This window comes from Carassius gibelio, chromosome A13 (genome assembly GCF_023724105.1).
Source record: "Carassius gibelio isolate Cgi1373 ecotype wild population from Czech Republic chromosome A13, carGib1.2-hapl.c, whole genome shotgun sequence".
Classification (NCBI taxonomy): Eukaryota; Metazoa; Chordata; class Actinopteri; order Cypriniformes; family Cyprinidae; genus Carassius; species Carassius gibelio.
The window spans coordinates 3,807,658-3,833,749 of NC_068383.1; the positions used below are offsets into that span (position 1 = coordinate 3,807,658).

Sequence of the window (26,092 nt, forward strand, 5' to 3'; positions counted from 1 at the left end):
TGGTTTTGCTTCAGAAACAGCATTTTTGATATCACCCCACAAGTTCTCAATTGGATTAAGGTCTGGAGATTGGGCTGGCCACTCCATAACATTAATTTTGTTGGTTTGGAACCAAGACTTTGCCCGTTTACTAGTGTGTTTTGGGTCATTGTCTTGTTGAAACAACCATTTCAAGGGCATGTCCTCTTCAGCATAGGGCAACATGACCTCTTCAAGTATTTTAACATATGCAAACTGATCCATGATCCCTGGTATGCGATAAATAGGCCCAACACCATAGTAGGAGAAACATGCCCATATCATGATGCTTGCACCTCCATGCTTCACTGTCTTCACTGTGTACTGTGGCTTGAATTCAGAGTTTGGGGGTCGTCTCACAAACTGCCTGTGGCCCTTGGACCCAAAAAGAACAATTTTACTCTCATCAGTCCACAAAATGTTCCTCCATTTCTCTTTAGGCCAGTTGATGTGTTCTTTGGCAAATTGTAATCTCTTCTGCACATGCCTTTTTTTTAACAGAGGGACTTTGCGGGGGATTCTTGAAAATAGATTAGCTTCACACAGACGTCTTCTAACTGTCACAGTACTTACAGGTAACTCCAGACTGTCTTTGATCATCCTGGAGGTGATCATTGGCTGAGCCTTTGCCATTCTGGTTATTCTTCTATCCATTTTGATGGTTGTCTTCCGTTTTCTTCCACGTCTCTCTGGTTTTGCTCTCCATTTTAAGGCATTGGAGATCATTTTAGCTGAACAGCCTATCATTTTTTGCACCTCTTTATAGGTTTTCCCCTCTCTAATCAACTTTTTAATCAAAGTACGCTGTTCTTCTGAACAATGTCTTGAACGACCCATTTTCCTCAGCTTTCAAATGCATGTTCAACAAGTGTTGGCTTCATCCTTAAATAGGGGCCACCTGATTCACACCTGTTTCTTCACAAAATTGATGACCTCAGTGATTGAATGCCACACTGCTATTTTTTTGAACACACCCCTTTCAACTAATTCAACTAATTGCCCAATTGCACAGCCTTAAGAGCGTGCATATCATGAATGCTGGGTCTCATTTGTTTTCTGAGAATCTACTGAACCTACTGGTAACTTGTTTGCCACGTAGCAATAAAAAAATATACGAAAAACCTTGATTATTCTGGTTAGTCACATTGTACTGCTATTATTTTGAACAATACTGTATAGTGATATTCTCAATGTTACCCAGAAAACGGGATACAGGTTTAACTCATTGAAATACTTCTGCTTAATGTTACATTGTCAGACATGCAAAAGAAATCTAATGTATCTCTTGCTCTGGCTACTGTGTATAGACCACCAGGGCCGTATACAGAATTCCTAAAAGAATTCCTCTCAGACCTTCTAGTTACAGTTGATGAGGAGCTAATTATGGGAGATTTTAATATTCACGTTGATAATACAAATTAGGACTTGCATTTACTGACCTAATAAACTCATTTGGAGTCAAGCAAAATGTCACCGGGCCCACTCATCATTTTAATCACACACTAGATTTAATTATATCGCATGGAATCGATCTTACTGCTATAGATATCGTACCTCAATGTGATGATATTACAGACCATTTCCTTGTATCGTGCATGCTGCGTATCACTGATATTAACTATATGTCTCAGCGTTACCGTCTGGCTTCAGGCCAGACCATAGCACAGAAACTGCACTTGTTAAAATTACACATGACCTGCTTCTTGCGTCAGATCAAGGCTGCATCTCATTTCTAGTTTTACTTGATCTTAGTGCAGTGTTCGACACCATAGATCATGACATACTCATAGATCGATTACAAAACTATACAGGTATTCAAGGGAAGGCTCTAAGATGGTTTAGATCCTACCTGTCCGATCGCTACCATTTTGTTTACTTAAATGGGGAGTCATCACATTTATCATCAGTAAAATATGGAGTGACACAAGGATCTGTCCTAGGTCCCCTTCTATTTTCAATATACATGTTGCCTCTTGTTAATATTATTAGAAAACACAGAATTAGCTTCCACTGTTATGCTGATGATACTCAGCTATATATCTCAACGAGACCAGATGAAACCTCTAAATTATCTAAGCTAACAGAGTGTGTTAAAAATGTAAATTAAATTCGGATAAGACAGAGATATTAATTATTGGACCAAAAAACACTTCACAGAATCTTGTAGATTACAATCTGCAACTAGACAGATGTACTGTTACTTCTTCTACAGTCAAAAATCTGGGTGTTATATTAGACAGCAACTTGTCTTTTGAAAATCATATTTCCAATGTTACAAAAACTGCATTCTTCCATCTTAGAAACATTGCCAAGCTACGAAACATGTTGTCTGTTTCTGATGCGGAAAAGCTAGTTCATGCATTTATGACCTCTAGACTGGACTATTTTAATGCACTTCTAGGTGGTTGTCCTGCTTCGTCAATAAACAAGCTACAGGTAGTCCAAAATGCAGCAGCTAGAGTCCTTACAAGGTCAAGAAAATATGATCATATTACTCCAATTTTACAGTCTCTGCACTGGCTACTTATTAAGTTCTGTATCAGTTACAAATTATCATTACTTACCTATTAGGCCCTAAATGGTTTAGTTCCTGCGTACCTACTGTAACTAGCCTTCTACCATGCTACAATCCATCACGCTCCCTAAGGTCACAAAATGCTGGACTTTTGGTAGTTCATAGGATAGCAAAGTCCACTAAAGGAGGTAGAGCTTTCTCACATTTGGCTCCCAAACTCTGGAATAGCCTTCCTGATAATGTTCGGGGATTCAGACACACTCTCTCTTTAAATCTATATTAAAAACACATCTCTTTCGTCAAGCATTTGAATAATGTATCTTACATTGTGAATATAGTTGTCTCTGATCAAATGTGCATTCTTATTCTTTAGCTTGGGTTAAAATAATTAATTTTACTTTGTTGGATCAGTAGCTATGCTAATGATGTCTCTATTTGTTTCTATGTTTTGCCACAGGATCTACATCCTGTGTTAACTAGGATTTACACAAGCTCCAGTCTGGATCCAGAACACCTGAGAAGAGATGATGCTGACCCTCAGAGGATCCCAGATGATGCCAACCCTGAATCAACAACAGAACTAACAAATATTGCTACAAGTGTGACTTTATCATATGATAATTAATGTTCATCATCTGGCTGACTACGACTTGTATACATTTTTCTACAAATCCTGACTGACAGTCACCACTTATAAGCTATTATTAAATATTGTAGAAACATAATTTTCTGTAAAGTTGCTTTGTAACGATTTGTATTGTAAAAAGCGCTATACAAATAAACTTGAATCGAATTGAATTGATTTGCATGTATTGTCATCTGAGTAAATTTACATTTTGATATTGTGAAATAGATATTATTGCATTGCAAACAACTGTGTGTATAAAAACTGATTCCCTTGTTTCAGTTTCTGATGAAGATTATGGACCACTAGGGCTTGGCACAGAGGGGCCTCATATCTCCAGGCAGGCCAGAGGAAGGTAATGCTGGGTATCACAGCTACAGTATGCTAATGATACTCAGATTTACCTAGCCTTATATCCAAATGACTACAGCCCCATTGACTCCCTCTGCCAATGTATTGATGAAATTAATAGTTGGATGTGCCAGAACTTTCTTCAGTTAAACAAGGAAAAAACTGAAGTCATTGCATTTGGAAACAAAGATGAAGTTTTCAAGGTGGGAGACTCTAGGGGTCAAACAACTAAAATTCAAGTCAGGAATCTTGGTGTGATTCTGAAAACAGACCTTAGTTTCAGTAGTCATGTCAAAGCAGTAACTATATCAGCATACTATCATCTAAAAACATTCCAAGAATTAGATTTTTTTTTTTCAGTCAAGATCAAGACTTGTTGAAACTTGTTCATGCCTTCATCACCAGCAGGGTGGACTATTGTAATGGGCTCCTCACCGGCCTTCGTAAAAAGACCAGACCATCCAGATCGCTGCTGCCAGGATTCTGACTAGAACCAGAAAATCTGAGCATATCACCCCAGTCCTCAGGTTCTTACACTTGCTTCCAGTTACATTTAGGATTGATTTTAAAGTACTTTTACTAGGATCGAAATAAATTGCAGATATGCTCACTGAATATAAACCTAACAGACCACTCAGATCATTAGGATCGAGTCAGTTAGAAATACCAAGGGTTCACACAAAACAAGGGGAGTCCGCCTTTAGTTACTATGCTGCCCGCAGTTGGAATCAGCTTCCAGAAGAGATCAGATGTGCTAAAACACTAGTCACATTTAAATCTAGACTCAAAACCCATCTGTTTAGCTGTGCATTTATTGAATGAGCACTGTGCAATGTCCGAACTGATTGCACTATATTTTCACTGTTTTTTTTTTGTTTTTTTTTTAATGTAAAATCAACTGTTTTTAAATAAATTTTAAGTAAATTTTTTTATAATTTTAAAAGTTTTAAAATTGCTTATTTTATTATTGTTATTATTTTTCTTCATGATTATTTTCTGATAATTACTGATTTTGGCCATTTTGACAGATAATTAATTGTATTTAACTGTGAAAACAAACAAACCTGGAAAGAGACATGAGGATTAAAGAAGAAACACGAGAGATTGTTTGTGCATTCCAGTGAATAATTAATGGGATCTATTGTAAAATAAATCGGGAGAATAGACCACAAATGTGGGTGTTAATGTCAATCCCTTACTGTATACTAAAAAAACATCAGAATTTCAGTTATAAATAAAAAGGAATATTTCTTTCTATCTTTTTTAGTGAGTTGGATGGGCCTGCATCATGTTTTGCACCCCTAACAGCTGATAGAGGTCAGTGTTTTTACATTTACGATGGCAATCCAGACAACCATGAGAAAAAAATAACCAAAATCCTTCTGATGTGAATATAGATAAAGCGTATATAAGATAAAAAAAAAATAATAATAATATACTATCCTTAAGTTACTGGTATTTTATTCATTATTTATACCGCCACTTCCACCTCAGAGTAAAAAATATCTATATATATGTACATATATTTGAAAAGAAATCTCTCTTGCCATTGGTCAGTTATTCGTGGGTAGGTTCACTGTAAATGGATTTACAATAGGGAAAATTTACAGTAATATACACCTTTTACAGTATCTTACTGTAAATATTACAGAAATTGTTTACAGTGTAACAACGCCCCTCAGATGTGACTTAAGCATGGCCTCGCATACCTTGCTTACATGTAGAGTCTATTACTTTTTTTATTAACAGTTTGCAAATAATACTTGACATTGTAAAACTGTTGAAGTATATTAACAACAGAATTTAAAGGGGTCATATGATTTCAAGGTTTCCTTTCTCTTTGGAGTGTAACAAGCTCTCGGTGCATAAGGAAGATCTGTAAAGCTGCAAAAACTAAAGTCTCAAACCCAAAGAGATATTCTTTATAAAAGTTAAGACTTGTCCATGCCCTCCTAAAATGCCTCATTAAACACGTCCCCACATGTCTATGTCATGATGTCGGAAGATTTGCATAATGCGGCCCAAATGTTCAAGCAAAGAAAGTATGCATAACCTTTGATTCTCGATGTTACTGCTGGCACCATGTCATGTAGCACTGTTTAGTTGCAATAGAAAATGCTTTGTTTGGCCTTCCAAAAGAGGACACAGCTAGAAATCGGTGCTAAAGTTGTTTTTACAACACTGTTCCAGAACAGTTAAACCCAGATATTTAGATACTGTTTCCTGATCATGAGAAAGAACACTAACAATGCCGGCTGTTCTGACTCACAGTCTGTAAGTATGTTTACATATGTAAAGGACTTGCCACTGATGATTCAAACGCGAGTTTTGAGCAGTGTAGAGCAACGGTTCTCATTCCAGTCCTCGTGCACCCAGCTCTGCACATTTTGTATGTTTCTCTTATGGCTTCAGACATGAATGAATGTTCCGAAGAGAAGTAAACTTTAACAGATTTCCCCTGCTCAGGCAGTAGGGAGCAATGAACACTGTATAGGGACCATGTCAATGGGAACACAGTTCATGCACGGAGCTCACTTCTAATGATCTGATTATCTGAATCAGGTTATCAAAGGGAGGCATGCAAAATATGCAGAGCTGGGGGACATGAAGACTGGTATTGAGAACCTCTGGTGTAAAGTAATGCTTGTTGTTTGTACGTTAATTCATTAGAATTTGTAATTATGTCCCCACTGGATGCAACAAATGACACATTTTTTCATGGGTTTTAGTGATTGTGTCTTGTTTGCGCCGGTGTTGTGACCGGGACATGCATCACAGTATGACAAGGGGCGTAACATTTCGGTCACATGCTTGAGGTATTCAGCCAATCACAACGCAATTGATAGCTGGCCAATCAGAGCACACCTTGCTTTTCAGACCAATGAGCTTTCAGAAAGGCAGGGCATAGATGAGAAACAATAATTTACATAATGTGGAAAAGTATGTGTTTTTTTTTTTAACCTTAAACTGCATAAACACATTTCATTACACCAAATACATAAAATAATGTTATTTTAATTTACACAGGAAATCAGCTAAACTTTTTAATGCAGAGTAAAATACAATAAAATCTGGTTTAGAAGTTGTAGCTTTAGACGTGTGAATATATTACATCCACATACTGTATATATTACCAGAGAGAAACAGATTGAGTGAGTGCCTGCATAGTTTTCTTCTTTTGTTTATTGGCTGTTGGCAGAATATCTTATTGGTGCATTATCACCACCAACTGAACTGGAGTGTCGTAGAGTGTGTAGCCACCAAACTCTGCTGTAAATACAGATAAAATATCTGGGGGTCCTTTTTAAACACTAATTCATGTTTGGTATAACTGCTGCTACTATACTCGTTTCCTTAGATTCTGGATCCTTTGAACTATCTGTACATATTTGTGTCATATCACAATATTTCTGGTCAATATATTGATTAACTCTTATTTTTATTGGGTCACAAACCTGTTTCTTCACTTCTTCTATTAAATGAAGGTCTATAGGCACTACAAACATCCAAGGTGGAATTGCTGGCATTTGTATTGTATGACCATATATATAAGACTTTTTTCATATTCCCAACATTTTAAATATATTGCCTTAGTTGGATGTTAATTATTGTGCCCCTTCAAGGATGCAGTGCCTTTTCTGTTTTTCATCTCGGCATATAATCGTTTCCGTTACAGTGTTTTTGCATACTTAATGTTCCTTACTTTCCCTCACCAGCTTCTTCCTGATCCATCATCACTTCCTACCATCTCCACCCAGTCACAGTTCAGTGATGCCAAATGCCTTGTGAACGTGTATGTTGAACATTTGCATGTTCTCCCATTACCTACATCGAATACAGCATTTATTCTTTAGGTCAGTCTCACATTCACAATAAAATATTAGTTTGAATTTCCGCACAGGAAAGCAAAATCTTTTTTTGTAGTATCCTTTCAACTGTTAAGGGATTTACCAGCATAATGCTGGTCAATGCATTACAAGGTGTAGTTTAAAGTAAAAATCAGATATGTGTATACTGTAGGTAGATGCCTTATTAGATGCTCTTTCTATGGGCCACTACATAATCATTCTGCCAAATTGGAACACTCAAAACACCAGTTTGTGAACACTGGAGAGCAAGTTGCCTGTGCATCTGCAATGCAACTGTAGTTGTAGGCTTGTATGAATATCCATATCTGGAATAAACTTCAACAGATGATTTTGCTGAGCTAACACAATCAACACAATGGTTTCAAGAGGAAACCATTGGCTAACTCAACATTAAAAAGTTACCAGAGTTTATAAAAGCTGTAATATTGAGTAAATACATATTAAAACACAAACCAACACATTTTTAACTATCAAAGGTTATCCCATTTCTTTGTGAATTTAAATTTGGCAAATATTACAACCAGATGTTGTGCAATGTTGTGGCATCTTGGAAACTTTTTACAGTAAATGACGACACATAGACCATTTCAAGATGGCAAATGAAATATTATTTATTGAATAATAATCAATAAACAACAGCCATCATAAAAGTTGATAAGTAATTCAGTCAAAAGGCAGTGCTCTGATAGAGCATTAAAGTTATATAAAAATGTAAAATTATGAAAGAGGATGTGTGTATAGACTGTCTTAATGCAAGCTGAGGAGGATAGCTTGAGTGGCCAAGGACCACAGCTAAAGAGTTACAGAAAATTGCTGAGCCTTTATTTCATAATGAGATTTTCCGTCCATTTTAAATTCTTATTCTCCAATTAAAAGGTAGATCTTTGTAAAATGTTAAAATAAAATGTCAAAAGAATTAATGCAGATTTATTTCCATGGGTTATTTCCATACAATTCTCACCACAACTGTATCACTGTTTAGATGTTTTGAGATATTTTTTGGCCCTGAGACAGCGAATCTCACAATCCTCCTGAGTGTTGAACCTGTTGCTGTTCCCGTCACAGCCTCCATACCAGAACTGGACACATTCACCACTGCTGACGTTGAAGTACCATTTCACTGAAAAGTTTGAGCAAGTTCCTGCATCAAGTATGAGCTGGCAAACATCTATAAGAAGAAAGAAGATAGAAATAATTGTTTTAAGTTACACCCAGTGAAAATTAGGCTGATCAATTTGAACTCATTCAAATAGTCACACTTTTGATTAATGCACATTTCACCATGCATATTGTACTAAGCAATAATTCTATACTTGATTTACATGATTGTTTTAATGAATCAACAATGCTTCTCATATGTATTTCCATTTTTTTTAAAGCGATGAAATTGATTTAACTCAAAAAATTTGAAAGATTTTATGGTTTGGGTTAGGTTATAGAAACTATAATCAGCTTTAAATAAAAACAGTGGTAGTCTACTGCATATCCGTCAAGTAAATGTATCTTTTACCCTTGAAACTGGAATCATCCTGTTGAAGATTTTCAGATTCTGTGGAAGAAATTTGAATAATCTCAAAACTATGTACAGGTAAATGGCCTACAGTACATAGAGCGTCCAATATATGCATTAAAATTTGTGCTTGCTTTGCCCTTTGTTGTGATAAACAGTAAAGTGCGTTCAGATGAATTAAATTTCTGTTTTGTCAAACGGGTATAAAATGGTTATGGAATTGTCAGTCTGCAGTAAACAAAGCAGATTTCATTACATCTATTGCTAGTCATTCAAGACTAATCCTAATGGCCCTGATAGACACCTGGATCAAACCAGAGGAAACTGTTACTCTTGCAGCACTTTACAATAATTTCTCATTTTCCCACAGTCCCTGTCTGACTGGAAAAGGTGGAGGTACTGGTCTGCCTATCTCTAATGACTGGAAATGTATTCCTTTACATTCTCTGGGTACTTACAGGTCCTTAACATTCAGTCACTATTAGCTACACTTTTAAAATACCCCAGGACCACAAGGTAACTTCTTGGATGAATTAGATGTGCTGCTCTCAACTTTTCCTGAGGATGGTACTCCACTAGTTATGCTTGGAGACTTCAACATCCACCTAGATAAACCTCAGGCTGCAGACTTCCACACTCTGCTTGCCTCTTTTGATCTCAAGAGAGTGTTAACTACGGCTACTCACACCTTATCTGAATAGATGTGTTGGAAGACCAAACTTGAAATGCACTTTAACATCTATAAAGAAAGCCTTCATGCTTTCGATGTGGAACTAGCCACAGCTTGAAAGACTTCTCAAACCTTATATACCTGTACAGTAACTTAAACAACACTCACACTCTTTTTGCTACTGTTGAGAGACTGACAAACCCACCCAAGTTAGATGCCCAGTGAAATGCTCTCTGACAGAAAATGCAATGAGTTTGCTACCTTCTTTTCTGAGAAGATCATCAATATCAGGAAGGTGATTAACACATCCTCAAGTATTGCAGAGGTCAGACAGATTCGGACGCAATATCAAAAACATACTATGTCTATATTTGAAGCAATTGATAGCAAAATTTTGGAAGAAATAGTGCAGCACCTAAAATCGTTGTTGTTGACACACTTCCCACATATTTTTTTTTCTTTTGCTTAACTGTTTAGAAGCAGATCTCTTAGAAGTCACTTCTTTCTGGGACTTTTCCAAACTCCCTGAAAACTGCAGTTGTTAAGCCCCTTCTGAAAAAGATCAATTCTGATAACACCATTTTGAGCAATTATAGACCAATATCAAATCTTCCTTTTATAGGCAAGATCATTGAAAAGGTAGTTTTTAATCAGCTGAGCAAATACTTAAACTCAAATGATACCTGGACAATTTTCAATTGGGATTCAGACTGCATCACAGCACACAGACAGTGCTCATTAAGATAATAAATGATATCTGCTTACTTTCTGATTCTGGCAAAATATCAATGCTGGTTCTACTAGATCTCAGTGCTGCAATTGACATTGTAAATCATAACACTTCTAGAGAGACAGGAAAACTGGCTTGGGCTTTCTGGAATGGTTCTTCAAATGGTTCAGGTTATACTTGTTATGTGAGTGTAGGAGAGCATAAGTCTAAATGGATGTCCATGACATGCGGTGTCCCACAAGGCTCAATTCTTGCACAGCTCTTGTTTAGCCTGTATATGCTCCCACTAAGTAAAATAATGAGAAAGAAACAGATTAAATTTCTCAGCTATGCTGATGATACCCTTATTACCAAATGACTATAGCCCCATTGACTCCCTCTGCCAATGCATTGATGAAATTAAGAGTTGGATGTGCTAAAATTTTCTTCAGGTAAACAAGCAGAAAACTGACGTCATTGCATTTGGAAACAAAGATGAAATTCTCAAGGTGAATGCATACATTGACTCTAGGGGTCAAACAACTAAAAATCAAATCAAGAATCTTGGTGTGATTCTGTAGACAGACCTTAGTTTCAGTAGTCATGTAGCTTTGCATTTATTGAATGTGCACTGTGAGATGTCTGAACTGACTGCACTGTATTTTATGTATGTATAATAATTTTCTATTTTTAAATTAATTTTAAATACATTTTAAATCGTCTTCAAAGTTTTTTTATTTTAGTGATTATTATTTCTTTATGATTATTTTACTTTATTTTATGTAAATCACTATGAATTACCATTTTGTACAAAATTTGCTATGTAAATAAACTTGCCTTGCCTTATTTACACATGACACTGTTCCACTGATCATGTGCTGGTTACTCCACTGCACACCTCAGATCACTTCCTCCTCACTCTTAACCTCAACAGAGTTCCTGACACAACACATACCCCTCCAAATGTCATCTTTCGACATAACCTATGCTCACTCTCACCCCCCCGGATGTCTGCTATGATTTCATCTTAGCTTTTTTTTTTACCTTTATTTTTTATAGGAAAGTCATTAAGAACAGGTTCTTATTTACAATGGTGGCCTGTCAAGTGGAATAACAACTTAGGGAAAGGGAAGTAGAGCTAAAATAAATACAAATCATTCGAAATACAGTACAAACAGGTTAGCAATTACATAAATACAATTTAAAACATCAATCATCATCATCAATCTGCCCCTTGTCTTTCAGGCCAGCCCATTCCACCCCTTCTGCGCCTTGGTTATTTGATGTTCTCCACGAACATCGTTCTAAGCTCAGGACTGCTAAAAGGGTGTGGTGCAAATCAAAAAATCCCGCTGACCTTAATATGTATCAGTCATTCCTCTCTTCCTTCTCTGCTAATGTCTCCACTGCTAAAAGGGATAATATCATAACAAAAATAACAATTCGTCTAACTCTCGCATGCTCTTTAAAACATTTTCCTTGTTCTTTTGTCATCCTCCTCCCCTCCTTCAACTCCCACAGCTTACGACTGCCACGTTCATTAATAAAATTAAAATCATCAGTGCACAATTTTCCACACCACAATCAGTCAAGCACATCTTACCAGTAAACATACACTTGTTAATCACCTTCTCTTCACTCTCAGGCAGAAGTCTCCAAACTCATCTTTTCTTATCATCCTACTCTATTCCATCTCATCTCCTTCAAGCCATTTCTCCTGCAGTTGCACTCATTCACATCATTAACACATCCCTTCACACTGGTGTTTTTCCTTCAGCATTTAGACAGGCTCATATAACCCCACTACTTAAGAAACCCACTTGTAATCCACCTCATTTAGAGAACTACAGACTAGAGGTCTTCACGGGTCCAAAAATTCTTGCCCGAACCCGACAGAGACCCGTAATGTACTACACCGAACCGACCCGGACCCGTCTATTATTTCAAAAGCTGGACCCGGACCCGTGTAGATCCGAGAAATGCCTACCCGGACCCGACCCGGACCCGTATATTACTTGAAATCTGGACCCGAACCCGCCGGGAAGACACAGACCCGCCTGGACCCGACGTTGACATATTCCACCTTAAATTGCTATTACAAGTCAATAAACCTGTTGCGAAGAATACAGCTTTTTGTCTTACCTAATTTAAAGAGCCGTGGTCTCTCTTCCTTGTACCTGACTGCCTGTGATGCATTGCAATCCTCCGTCAAGAAAGTTATTCATGTTATTCCTCTCGTTATTCCAAGTCCAAGCTGAATCCACTCATTATTTCAGCTTCAAAAGTCCACTTGATGTCACGGTGACGGATGACAAATGCTACTGTGCACATGTACATTCTGACTCGAGTTAATTCGCATAATAACTTACACTGTTTGCCTTTTGAACTATAATAACGATCGCTCGTGCAATGCCATGGCCGCTGACATTATTTATTTACTATCATCTGATCTCTGTCTCTGCTCTCTGCTCAGCATCGAGTCTGAATCTGAACCACTAAAACTTTAAGATTAAACGGTTCATTTATAATATTATAAAAATGGGAGAAAATGTAAAACGCGGTTTGGCGGTCGAAGTGTCCCTCAGTGCTTGCCATAGAAACATGACTGCACATGCGTGCTAGCTTTATCAACCTAAAATGCCTTAACGCAATTTGAGCGTAATAGAAAACATTCATGTGACAGTTCACCTCAGATTGTGTTGCTGATTTGAAATATATTAAACATGAGTGTGTCAAGTCTGCAAGCATTACCGTGTGTGCACTTGTATTAACTCTTGAGTCTGCGAGCGAGAGAGAGAGAGAGATCACTTTTTTGGCTCACTCTTTTCTTTTCCTAATTTTACAAGTTGCAAGTTACAAGAAACACAAGCAGTCTTTGATAACGGCCGGATGTTCTCCGAGTCCGATGACTCCGATCGGCGATCGCACGGGTATTACACACAATGTTAAACAGACCCGGGACCCGAGGTAATAGATTCGGACCCGACCCGGACCCGGCTGATGATTTAAAATATAGACCCGAACCCGTACGGGTCCCGGGTCGGGTCCGGGGTCGACGGGTCTCGGGTGCACTGTGAAGACCTCTACTACAGACTGGTTTCCTTTCTTCCTCAGAACAGTTCCGAAGCTACAAGTCATTGAGTCTCATGTGCAGTTCACAGATGGATGGGTTCAAGAGTTGGAAATCATAGAACCGGCAAACAAGCTGCGCTCTACTTAGCTGCTAGTTTAGTAACCGGTAGTGCTAACAACCATTCACGCATGGACTTTTAACTATGTGTTTCAAAAGTGTAGTTAGCTGTCAACCCTCCCGTTTTTTTTCCGGGGTTCTCACGTATTTGAGCTCTTTTCCCGCTGTCTTCCCGTTTTAGTATTTTCCTGTAAAATATCCCGTTAGCCCCTCCATCAGACCTGTCAAGTCTCTGTGCTGTTGTCCTGTTGCCACTCCTGGCCCTTCCAGCGAACAGATGTTTTCAAAGCATCATTTTGCTTACTTGAAAGCAACCTTAGCGTGTTGGGCTTTTTAAGATAGTGTGGTTGTTGTGAGAGCACGATTTCACGCCAATCTGTAAGGAAAGTCACGTTAGACCTAGCTTCACAAATCGCTTAACATTAGTTAATGCAGCAGTTTTTAATGCAGCGAATTTTTGCTGTCAGCAGAGGGATAGCAACAGAAAGATGAATGTTGAATTTTCCATATTTTGGATGAGTAACCTAGGAAATTTTCCTTATTTTCAATGTTCAATGTTGACTTAAGCTATATAAATTAATATTCAGATGTTATGGTCTCCGAGGTCACGCTTTCAAGCAGGAAAGCGGTGGAAAGTTAATCCATTCACATTTTATTTTCCCCATGGCGATTATGGGGAATACAGCATAATGGTTTACCATGGTTGAACTAGATTTTTAATTACACACGCCTGAGAGGGAGTACGTCTAAACCCTGCGCAGTAGCCCGAGTAGCAGTAAAGGAGGCCATCAACATGGCGGCCACGCCAAGTAATGACGTCACAACGCCCAAGCCCTATACTTATTTTGCTGGATCTGTCCAATGCTTTTCACAATTTTAACCACCAGATCATCCTGTAAACCCTATTGGCAAAGTTCATCACAGGAACCGCACTACAGTGACTTGAGTCTTACCTCTCATATAGGTCCTTCAAAGTATCTCGGAGAGATGAGGTGTCCAAGTCACAACATCTAACTACTGGGGGGCCTCAGGGCTCAGTTCTTGGACCACTTATCTTCTCTGTCTACATGGCATCGCTAGATTTTGTCATTCAGAAACATAGCTTTTTATATCACTGCTTTGCTGATGACACTCACCTCTACCTCTCATTCCATCCTGATGATCTGACGACAGCTGCTTGCATCTCAGCTTGTCTAACAGTCATTTTTTGCTTGATGAAGGACCATTACCTTCAACTCAACTTTGCCAGGAAAGAACTGCTTGTGGTTCCATCAAACCCATCGTTTCTTCACAGTTTCACCATTCAGTTAGGCACATCAACAATAACTTCTTCAAAAACAGCCAGAAACCTTGGAGTTATGATTGATGATCAGCTGACTTTCTCAGACCACATTGCTAAAACTGCCTGGTCCTGCAGATTTGCTTGATGCAACATCAAGAAGATCAGGCCCTTTCTTTCAGAACATGCTTCACAACTCCTTGTTCAAGCTTTTGTTCTGTTCAGGCTGGACTATTGCAATGCTCTCTTGGCAGGTCTTCCAGCCAATTCTATCAAAACTTTACAATTAATCCAGAACATGGCAGTAAGATACATTTTTAATGAGCCAAAAATAATGTTTGTCACACCTCTGTTTATCAATAGGCACTGGCTACTAATAGCTGCTCGCATAAAATTCAAGACATTAATATTTGCCTACGGAACCACCACTAATTCTGCACCCCCTTTACCTTAATTCATTACTTCAGATTTATGTGCCCTCTAGAAGCTTGTGTTCTGTAAGTGAACATTGCTTTATTGTGCCATCCCAAAGAGGCACAAAATCTCTTTCACTTTTAAATGTTCCTTCCTGGTGGAATGACCTGCCCAACTCAATCGGAATGACCTGCCCAACTTAAAATATTCTTTAAAAAAAAACTTGTCCCTTTTAGACTTACACTCTATTCATTTACTGTTTGCTCTTCAGAAACTCGAGCTGCGTCGAGAACGTTTGGGGAACGCGTCCAGCGTGACGTCTCTGAATAATGTGTATAATCAGTCCAAAGGAAGGGCGAGACGTCATAGGCGGGTGACGCCAGATCCGGCGCCCGCTCTCGGTGGTCGGAAGCCCGCATTTGCGGTACTTTCTCCCTGATGAGAAGGCGTGACTCGCTGCCTGTCTTTCTCTGAGGAGATTGATGTGGATAAGCGTCGATGAGCTCGCCAGTTGCACAAGCACCAGTCACACAAGCACCAGTTACACAAGCATATTATGCCTAATATTAACATAAGCAGCATTAATGAAGAGCGGAGCTCGCGCAGTCAGCTCTCGGGGGGCTGATTGTGCTTTTCTCGCTGTTGAGCGCTCCGCTCTCGCCGAGCACGCTCCGAGGAGTGTGTCCGTGCATGCAATCTTTCAGTCGCGGTCTCGCTGGTGCTGAGGCACGGCGGCGACCGCAATAGCGGGAATCGCACATGATCTGGCGAACGGGTTGAAGACGGTTCGTCCTATCTCCATCCGTGTTCACTAGATCTAGAGCCTGTTCTCGAGGCTTGGAAACCAGTGCTGCGGTTTCTTCGCCCTCTGAGACAGCTCGCTGCTGCTGCATGCTCTCTCGCTGGGCATGCTCCGAGGAGCGTGTCTGTGCATGCAATCTTGCAGTTGCGGTCACGCCGTTGCTGAGGCATGGCGGCGACCACGATAGCGGGAATCGCACATGATCTGGCTAACGGGTTGGGGACGGCTCGTCCTATCTCCACCCGTGTTCACTAGATCTAGAGCTCGTTCTCGAGGCTTGGAAACCAGCGCTGCAGTTTCTTCGCCCTCTGAGACAGCTCGCTGTAGCATCCATCTTTCTCTGAGGAGATTGATGTTGTTTGTGTGACTGAGTAGCATAAAATAATATATATATATATATGTTTTTTTATGTGAGTTTTTTCTACACCAGACCGTGTTGACTAGTCTGGTTGCTGACTACATTTAATTCTAACCTCTGAGGAGGTTGAAGCGGTCAGGGGCTGCTGGGCAGAGCAGTCCCAACTGTGTTCCAGCCCCACGTGCCGGGGGTGTTACATTTGTACTCCGCAGATGCTAGAGTCAAAGTGGCGCTCCCAGGCCGAAGGCTACTAGTGGAAAGCAGTTCTATGGACCGTTGTTTTTGCTGGATAGCCTTCATCATAACGTCCTGACGCTTAGGCCTAGGACGTTTTGAGGGCCAGCTCCATCTGGGCAAGAGTGGTGTACACCGCATTACACGGTGCCCGTCTTTCCTCAGTGCCCTCAGGAGATTGTTCTGCCAACCCTGCCGGTGTTCCAGGGTGCAGCGATCTCCGGCGAGCGCTTCTCTCAGTTGCCGCCCGGAAACATAGCGGTGCTGAGAGGCTCGCTACCTCTACGGAGGTCTCTAGAGCAGCTAGTACAGTCGTCCCCTGCCAGTCCACCGCTTCAGGGCACCGAGCTAGTGGCTCTAGGCGCACCAGAGGCTAGTCTCGCGAGACTGGTTCCCTTAGGAGGTCACATGGCGGTGTGGGAGCCCCTGCCAAGTGTACTTCACGGGGTCCTGCCCCGAGCAGGCTCTGGTCTAGTCTTCCTAGCAAACGATGTGGGTCTGAGGACCGTCGTTTTTAGGAGACTTCAGCTACGAGAGTCCTGATGCTGCGGCTCAGGACCTCGGAGGGCTGCCCTCTGGGGAAGAGCAGTGTACACCGCTTTACACGGTACCCGTCTCTCCTCAGTGCACTCAGGAGATCGATCTGCCAACCCTGCCGGTGTTCCAGGGCGAAGCAGGCTCCAGCGAGCGCTTCTCTCAGTTACCGCCCGGAAACGTAGCGATGCTAAGAGGCTCGCGACCTCCTGGGAGGTTTCCAGAGCAGCTAGTTCGGCCGTCTCCTGCCGAAAGCTAATTGCTCTGATGCAACAAGAGATCAGTCTTGAGAGGCTGATTCCCTTAGTAGACTATATTGCAGCGTGAAAACTACTGCCAAATGTGTCTCAGTGGGTCCTGCACACTGTAGTGAGAGGCCACAGAATCCAGTTCTGGTGGGCCGCAAGCAGGCTCTGGTAATGGAACAGAAGTAGACTCTCTCTGAGGATAGAGACCATCGAGGTGGTCCCTCCTTGGGTTGCAGAGTCCGGGTCCTACAGCCAGTACTTCACTGTTCCGAGGAAGGATGAGGTGTTGTGTCTTTTTCTAGATCTGTGCTTTTGAACATTTAAGTCAGGGGACTGAAGTTTAGCACGCCTGCACAGGCCAAGGACTGGTGTGTCACAATCTATCAAAAGATGCACTTATCTCCATCCTTCTTCATCGGAAGTTCCTGAGGTTTGCTTTTGGGGGCAAAAGCCTACCAATACGGATCTTCCACTGGCCTTGCACTCTCACCCCACACTTTCATGACTCAACCACACTGACGATTGGTTGATATCAGCTCAATCTGAGCAGATGACGGTTCGGCGCCGAGGTGTCGTTCTAGCTCACATGAAAGAGCTGGATTTAAGACTTAACGCCAAGAAAAGTGTGCTTTCTCCAGTTCAGAGAACCACTTATCTGGGCATGGTGTGGGATTCGACCACGATGCAGGCACGTATGTCACCTGCTCGGATCGATTCGATCCTCACTGCAGTCGCGAGAGTGAGAGAAGGCCGGTCACTCACTGTCAAGCAGTCACGGAGATTGCTGGGTCTGATGGCAGCTGCGTCCAATGTGAATTCTATTGCCCTGCTGTACATGAGACCCCTACAGTGGTGGCTCAAGACCAAGGGGTTCTCCCTGAGGGGAAACCCACTTTGCATGCTAAAGGTCACGCGGCTCTGCCGACGTGCCTTGGATATGTGGAGGAATCCTTGGTTCTTGTCCCAGGGCCGGTGCTGGGAGCTCCTTGTCGCCGCATGATCCTTGTGACGGACACGTCCCTCACCGGCTGGGGTGCGGTCATGAGTGGCCACCCTGCCCGTGGTCTGTGGAGTGGTCGCCATCTGACATGGCACATCAACTGCCCGGAGATGCTGGCCGTGCTTCGTGCACTTCTTTATTTTCTCCCAGACCTAAGAGGTCACCATGTGTTGGTGTGCACCGACAAAACAGCGGTGGTCTCTCACATCAACCACCAAGGAGGTCTGCACTCACGCTGTTTGTACAACTAGCATATCAGATCTTTGTTTGGGCCCAGGACGAATTCCTCACGCTCAGAGCAGTTCACATTCCTGGGCATCTTAATATGGGAGCAGACATCCTGTTGAGGCAGGGGCCGAGGCCCGGGGAATGGCAGCTTCACACTGAGGTGATGAAGCATAGTTGGAGATGTTTGCCAGACTCGGGTGGATCTGTTTGCGAATCGAGAGACATCGCACTGTCCCCTCTGGCTTCCTCTGACTCATCCAGCTCCACTGGGGCTGGACGCCATGGTACAGACATGGCTGAGGCTTCATCTGTACATTTTTCCCCCGATTGCTCTGCTCTCGGGAGTTCTGGAGAGAGTGCGCTGGGAAGGAGTCCGGCTGCTGTTAGTAGCTCCATTCTGGATGGGCCGGGTATAGTTCCTGGGCCTGATTTCTCTTTTTGACGGCACTCCATGGGAGGTTCCTGTCAGGAGAGATCTCCTCTCGCAGGCAGAGGGTGCGCCCCTGCATGGAGCTTAGAGGCTGTAGGTGTTGTCTCTGAGGAGGCACAACTCTTAGCTTCCGGTCTCTCAACCGAGATTGTAAGACCGTTCTCCAATCCAGAGCTCCCTCAATGAGGAAACTGTATGCCTTGAAGTGGAAGCTTTTCAATTCTTGGTGCGGAGACTGCCATGTTTCCTCAATGGTGTGCTGAGGCTGAGGTCTCCGGCCAGAAGAAGCTTATGCTTAGCGGTGATCAGGATGCTATCCTAAGCCTCGAGTCCTCTGATCTCCCCTCTCCTGGGGGTCAAGACTCACTCCTTCTGAAGTTTGGCCATCGGACGGTTTGTCCCCGATTTCTGTCAGGCTCCTTCTCCTCCTTTTGCTTTAGCTGTGCTCTTCCACACTAGGCAGAGATTTGAAAGTCTGGCGGCGTGGGTATTCTTGTTCCCCAAATGTTCTCGACGCAGCTCGAGTTCCTGAAGAGGAACATCTAAGGTTACATATGTAAACCTGGTTCCTCGTAGGAACGAGACGCTGCGTCGCAGTGCCATACTTCCGGCATCTCTGGCCGGCGCTTGCTTCATCTTTTGAGGCTGATTACCGGCTTCGCTGCTCATGCTTTTATGCTTCCTGGTCTCTGATGTTACCCGCCTATGACGTCTCGCCCTTCCTTTGGACTGATTATACACATTATTCAGAGAAGTCACGCTGGACGCGTTCCCCAAACATTCTCGACGCAGCGTCTCGTTCCTCCGAGGAACCAGGTTTACATACGTAACCTTAGACGTTTTCTTATATTTAATAATAATAATTAATATTTAATAATTTTCTTATATTTAATTTTTCTAATCTTTTTGTATTGTATAGATATATATTATACAATTAAGAAAAGCTAAGAAAAAAAGAAAAAAGACAAAAAAGGCTTGCTCTATATTCTTTTTCTATTCTGTCTGATTAATAGGTATTTATTATATAATAAAAAAAAAACTTGTGTACTGCGTTAAGCTGAGACTTGTTATAGCCCTTGCATATCATTGCTCTTTTGTTGATTTTGATTGCTTCCATTGCCTCATTTGTAAGTTGCTTTGGATAAAAGTGTCTGCTAAATGACTAAATCAATATGTAAAAGTAAAATATTAAAGTAAATTATCAGAATTTACATCAATAAAAAAATGGATTATGAATAGCCTAAATATCAGTAAGCAAGTTTGGTCAATTTACCTGTAGACACACATTCCTTAAAGCATTCATCCTCAGTCAAGAATCGGTTTTCATTTCCGCCACAACCACCATACCAGAAGTGCATGCATTTCTTAGTTTGCTGGCTGTAATACCATCTGGACATATACGATCCACACACACGGCCTGAATCTTTCTCAAGGAAGCAGCGTGCTGTTGGAAACAAACGGTACACTCCACTAATTCCTAATGATCTAATGAATACAGAACTCTGTCAGAGAAACAGCTTAAAAGCTTGTGCATTTTTAATGTTAGTGAGGATACAGTACTACGCCAGAGATATGTGCTACTCCAAAAAAGCTAAATCAAGAGTTAAATTGGCCAGTAAGATCTGGATTCACCACCTTTAGTCTTGGAGGGCTCCTTTTTGTCCTTTTTGAACTCTTCTCTATATTGATCAGTGTCATCATATTGACTGGCTTCAATGAATGTTTCTCTGTTTTGCTCATCTTCATAATAGTTATAAGGTTCTTCTGTTGTGATGGGCTCTTCGGTGGGCTCTTCAGTGAGCTCTTCATAAAGCTCTTCGGTGGGCTCTTCAGTGGGCTCGTCGGTGGACGCTTCTGTGGGCTCTTCAGTGGGCAGAATAGCACTGAAAAACAGTTAGACACATTAATATCATTAAAAAGCACAGAATGTGTCCTGTACAGGCTAATTATTGTTCAATATTGCAGCATCGATTTGTATTTCAATGTGCAAATAAAAACAAAATATGGCTCGTGAAGCCCAGGTTTCCCATTTCTGGCACAGTGCTCAAAGACTCTAAACAGTAACATTTTTAGACTCTAAAACCTTTGGATTACTAAACAAAATGGCTTTGAGAATACACAATCCATGCACTAACCTTTGTGATTTTATGTCTAAAGATTGTGGTTAGTAAATGACATTACCTCTCTGTGGTTTGTTGTCCAGTTCCAACAGGCCTCACCACAAACCCACGACAATCAGGAGTAGGTATTAATGACTGGGGTAAGATTCCTTCTGCAAAACAACAGCAGATACACACCAGGGTTATTATAGTTAACTGAAATGAAAAATAAGCCACACACCCCCTCAAAAAGTGAAATTGAATAAAACATTAAAGAAACGTACTTTCTACTTTGCTCCTTACATTTCTTATTTTTAAAGTACTAAAATAACAAACTAAAACTGGAAAAAGAAAATTATTAAAATTTTAACTAAAATTAAATAAAGAATATGTATAACTCAGCATGTATGCAGAAGTGACATAATAACTACATCAAAATTACTACAACTAAAAATTAAATAGAAAAAAATATAATAATAAAAAGTATATTTATTTAATAAATAATATTGTAGGTTAAACACTACTTGCAAATGATGAAAGAGGATGTTAGCAACTGTTCATTTTAAGAAGAAAGCAGATAATGTAGAGAGTTTTGGGGCTATTGTTTGCAGAAAACCTCTTAAAATGTGAAAAACTTTCAGATTAAATGAAAATGAAAAATCTAAGACTGTTAAATCAACTTTAAAATAATGTTTTAAAAAGGCAAAAACACTACCACATGTTTTTTTAGATTTTAACAAACATTGCGTTGCAAATGATGAAAGAGGATGTGAGCATCTGTTGATTTTCAGAGGAAAAAGTCTGCAAGTTTCACCAACAGATCAGGATCTTTCACAGCGGCCTTGTGAAAACACAACCATGAATATTTCTTACTGTGGAGCATATGCAGGAAAGCGTAAGCGAAGCGTGTGCCATAACCTCTGTCATCCAGGAACACCAGGTGCTGGTCCAGAGGAGAACTGGTGAGCTCCTCCATCTGTGTCCGGTCGAATCTCTGTCCCGCCATGAGAATAAACATCACAACATTCTGACACTTACACAGTCTAGACAAATAATCAAGCTGAGCTTTGCTGTGCTTAAAATCTTCACCAAAAACAGCCATGACCATTCGTTTGCTTCGTGGTCTTTCTACTTTAAGGATAACGTTAGTAATCAGCCACTCCAAAGCAAAGTCGGGGTGGGATGTCCCGCCCACTTGCTTCACTGTATCTTTAATATGCCTCTTCATGATATTGCGATCTTTATATTTAGTGAAGCTGAACTCCTCGTTGATGTAAGATGAGCCATAAACGGAGCTCTGCTGGTAGACGGACAGCCTGGTTTTTCTGTCGGCTCTGCTCGGTTCACTGCTCACATCGATCCGGTCCAACAGAGACACCAGAAGCTCCTTCATGTTTAAATAGCGTTGAGTGTTCACGTTATCAGACCCATCCATCAGCACAGACATATCCATATCCATCCGCAGGGGTGGAGGCCGCAGAATTACACCACACACTGGGTCTGGGTTACAACGATCTGGCAAGAGAGAATAAAAACCCTTGGCATGTAATTAAAGACATCCATGATCCAAAACCTACCTACATAAGCCACAACCTAACAGAAATAGAACCTCATTAATGACTGATTTGGAACACTTTAGATATAAGCAGCAACTCTGTGTATCATACAAAAAGAGCTCCTCATTGACATAAGAAGTTGGCATGCTGACGTTGCTAAGATAACTACACGACACTAAGCATACAAATAAATCAAATATAAATTGGTCAAAAGGTTTTTTTTTGTTGTTGTTGTTTTACAGCCAACATTTTTCTAACTTTGCCTGCCATCATAGCTGCATTATGGGATTGACTTCTCATTAGGAAGTTGGCTTGCTGACATATCATACAGTAATCCTGTAATGAACAAAATGATTAATGCACACACATATTGGTCATAACATGCAATTTTTACATTTATAATCAACATTTCTCTAACTTTGTCCACCATTGATTTTATGGCATTTAGCTGCTGCCTTAGAGGACATTCACACAGATGTGTTTCTGCATTTGCCTAGACTTCTTTTTCATTGTTTTTCTTCATAAACATGGCTTAGACAGACACGTTTGAGCATGACAATCATATCTTGCATCTTTTGCAATTTGACACACAACCAGTGGCATAGCGAGTCAGTCCTGGGCCCATAAAAAAAAAAATAATTTAACCACTTTGCCATTAAAAAATAAAACTGAACTATTTTAATAGCTGTGAAATGGGGAAGAGACAAAAAAGACATAGCATCCAGTTGGACTTGGGCCGAGAATTCGCATAAGCTGTTTGACATGGACTGGGCCCATGCAGGGCTCTATTCTTTTCGTCGTTTCAATTAAAAGTTCCCACCAGCTCGGCAGGCCCCCAAACTGCCTGGGCCTATACGTACTGTATCTGCATACCCTGCATGCCCTAACACTACACCACTGCACTCAACACCATATTCTAAAACACAGAGCTCAAGATATAATAAGTAAAAAAAAAATGCATTTCTAGACCTTGAATGAATGTTCCCTTAGAATTTGAATAAAGTTAGATATTTTTAGAGGCAGCATAATGCTGTATAGATTTTGGAACAGCTTACACTTTGCATCGGAAGCTTGTCTATGACTATTTAAAATGCTGTCTACGTAGGTTTTGGAACAGAGCCTTTACTTTTATTCCTTTCACTAGTTCACGCTTACATATAATTAGCTGAGGTATGGTATGCGTATTTGGCGTGCTGTCCAGGGAAGGGCTCCGAGCTCGGGAATGGCCCGAACCTAGAGTACCCCCCCCCTTCCCCGTCTATTTATAAAGTGAACTTGAAGTGAGGAGATGGGGTGGAGGAGGGATGATGATAAACCGTCAATGGATAGAGGTAAGTCAGTGATATTTATACCATGGGATTGATTACTTGATTATGGTCCACCTGTGTTGATTAGGCTAAGTATCTAACGCGCTCCTCCCGAATCTTATTAATAAATTACATTTCACTAGTATACGCTTACATATAATTAGCTGAGGTATGGTTTGCGTATTTGGCGTGCTGTCCAGGGAAGGGCTCCGAGCTCGGGAATGGCCCGAACCTAGAGTACCCCCCAAAAAGGCAAATGTACAAGAGGACAGCCGCCAGTTTAAAGAATGCCCCCCCAAAAAGAATAGAGTACTGGCGGGGGCTGATTTGGTTTCTGAGAAGTCATCTCGTTGGCAGGCTGGAAGGGCCTACGTACTCCGGAGGGAGCGACTTGGGCGTTGGGAGAGTAGGCCCTACCGGCTGGATCTAGTGAACTACGTGGTTGTAGCCCGGTCAGTAGGGCTCGAGCCGATGCTCAACTGGAGCTTTTTGGCATTGGAACGGTGAGCCCTACCGGCCGATGAGGAAGAGCAGGGTGGTTGTGGTGCCCGACCGGGAGGACCCGAGTTGCCTCGACTGGAATAGGTCACGGTGTCGGCGTACGGGCCCTACTGGCTGATAGCCCCTGCTATTCAGTGGGTGAAGGGCCTAACGCTGACCGAGAGGGCCCATGAAGCCTCCGACAGGAGATTGAGACTCAGGCTGACGGACGTCTGGGTCCTCTCGGTTTGGCAGATAAAAAGCTTTGGGCTGGCCGACAAGGAGGACTCTGGCGACATCCAAAGGGAGATCCCGACTCACGGCATCGGATGGATGAGACTCACTTGCGGCCGGCAAGCATAGGCCCGTCCAGGAGAACTCTCGCCAGACGTCTGAAGGGAGCACACGCATCAGACGGGTAAGCCTCGGCGGACGGGGAGAGTTGGAAAGGAATCCGATGGGGCCTCTAACTCAGAACATCGAACGGGTAAGCCTCGCCTGGTGGGGTTAAAAGATGTGGGAGTAGCTGAGAGTTTTTTTTTTTTTTTTTTTTGCAGGATTTGGTGAGAGGACGAGACTCGTAGCGTCGGATGGTTAAGCCTCGCCTACCGTCAAATGGAAAGGTAAGTTTCGTGGCCGAGAGACTGTTACCGACGTCCAAAGGGAGCACACACATCAAACGGGTAAGCCTCGCCGACCGTAGAGTGGAAATGTAAAGCAAGTCTCTCCAGGAGGCTCTCACCAGCGTCCGAAGGGAGCACACGCACCGAACGGGTAAGCCTCGCTGACCATAGAAAAGGAAAAGGTAAGGTTGTCTAACTGGGAGGCTCTCGCCGGCGTCTGAAGGGAGCACACACATCTAATGGGTAAGCCTCTCCGGATGGCGGACAGAAAAGGTAACGATAGGTGGCCAGGAGGCTCTTGTCAGCGTCCAGCGGGGACTTCCTGTTCCCCAAAAACTGGGTGAGCCTCGCAGGCCGTAGGATGGAAAAGGTAAGTTTGTGTGGTCGTTAGGCTGTCGTCAGCGTCTTATGGGAGTTTGCTACTCCCGGCAAGAGACGGGTAAGCCTTGGCGACCGTAGGAAGGAGGGAGCGTTTATTTGTGTGTTTGGTACTTGCGGCATCGGACAGCTTGCTTGTAGGTTTGTAACCTAAACCACGTGGTAAGGTCATGGTTGGCTGGCCAGGAGGCTCTCGCCGGCGTTCGATGGGAGCACTCGCATCGAACGGGTGAGCCTCGCTGGCCAAGGATGGAAAAGGTCAGGTTGTCTAGCCGGGAGGCTCGGACCGACGTCCGATAGGAGCTTAGCTCCAGGAATTGAATGGGTAAACCTCTCTGGCTGAAGGATGGAAAAGGTTGTCCAGCTGGGAGGCTCTTACCTTCGTCCGACAGGAGCTTAGCTCCCGGAATCGAACGGTTAAGCCTCGCTGGCCAAAGGACAGAAAAGGTAAGGTTGTCTAGCCAGGAAGCTCTCACCTACATCCAATGGGAGCCCTGACTCCATGCATTGGATGGGTAAACCTCTCCGTACGTAAGACAGAATGGCAAAACAGGTAGCCGGGGGCTTTCACCTACGTCCGAAGGGAGTGTGAGCTCCTGGCAACGAACGGGTAAGCCTTGCTGGCCGCAGAACGGAAAAGGTGAGGTTGTCTGGCCGGGAGGCTC

General features: G+C 42.0%; 2 protein-coding genes across 2 annotated transcripts in view; both read right to left on the bottom strand.

Annotated features, from left to right (window-relative positions):
• LOC128025902 (collagen alpha-6(VI) chain) overlaps positions 1-26,092 on the bottom strand; it is a 100,588-nt gene that overhangs the window by 29,057 nt on the left and 45,439 nt on the right. The gene's annotated exons all lie outside the window — the stretch shown is intronic.
• LOC128025903 (collagen alpha-6(VI) chain-like) overlaps positions 7,964-26,092 on the bottom strand; it is a 168,344-nt gene continuing 150,215 nt past the window's right edge. Inside the window, exons 40-43 of the mRNA XM_052612501.1 lie at positions 20,620-20,867; positions 20,258-20,428; positions 8,889-8,927; positions 7,964-8,546 (exon numbers count right to left, since the gene is read on the bottom strand). Coding sequence (XP_052468461.1) covers positions 8,350-8,546; positions 8,889-8,927; positions 20,258-20,428; positions 20,620-20,867 — 655 coding nt within the window. The 3' untranslated portion in view covers positions 7,964-8,349. The remainder of the gene's footprint in view (positions 8,547-8,888; positions 8,928-20,257; positions 20,429-20,619; positions 20,868-26,092) is intronic.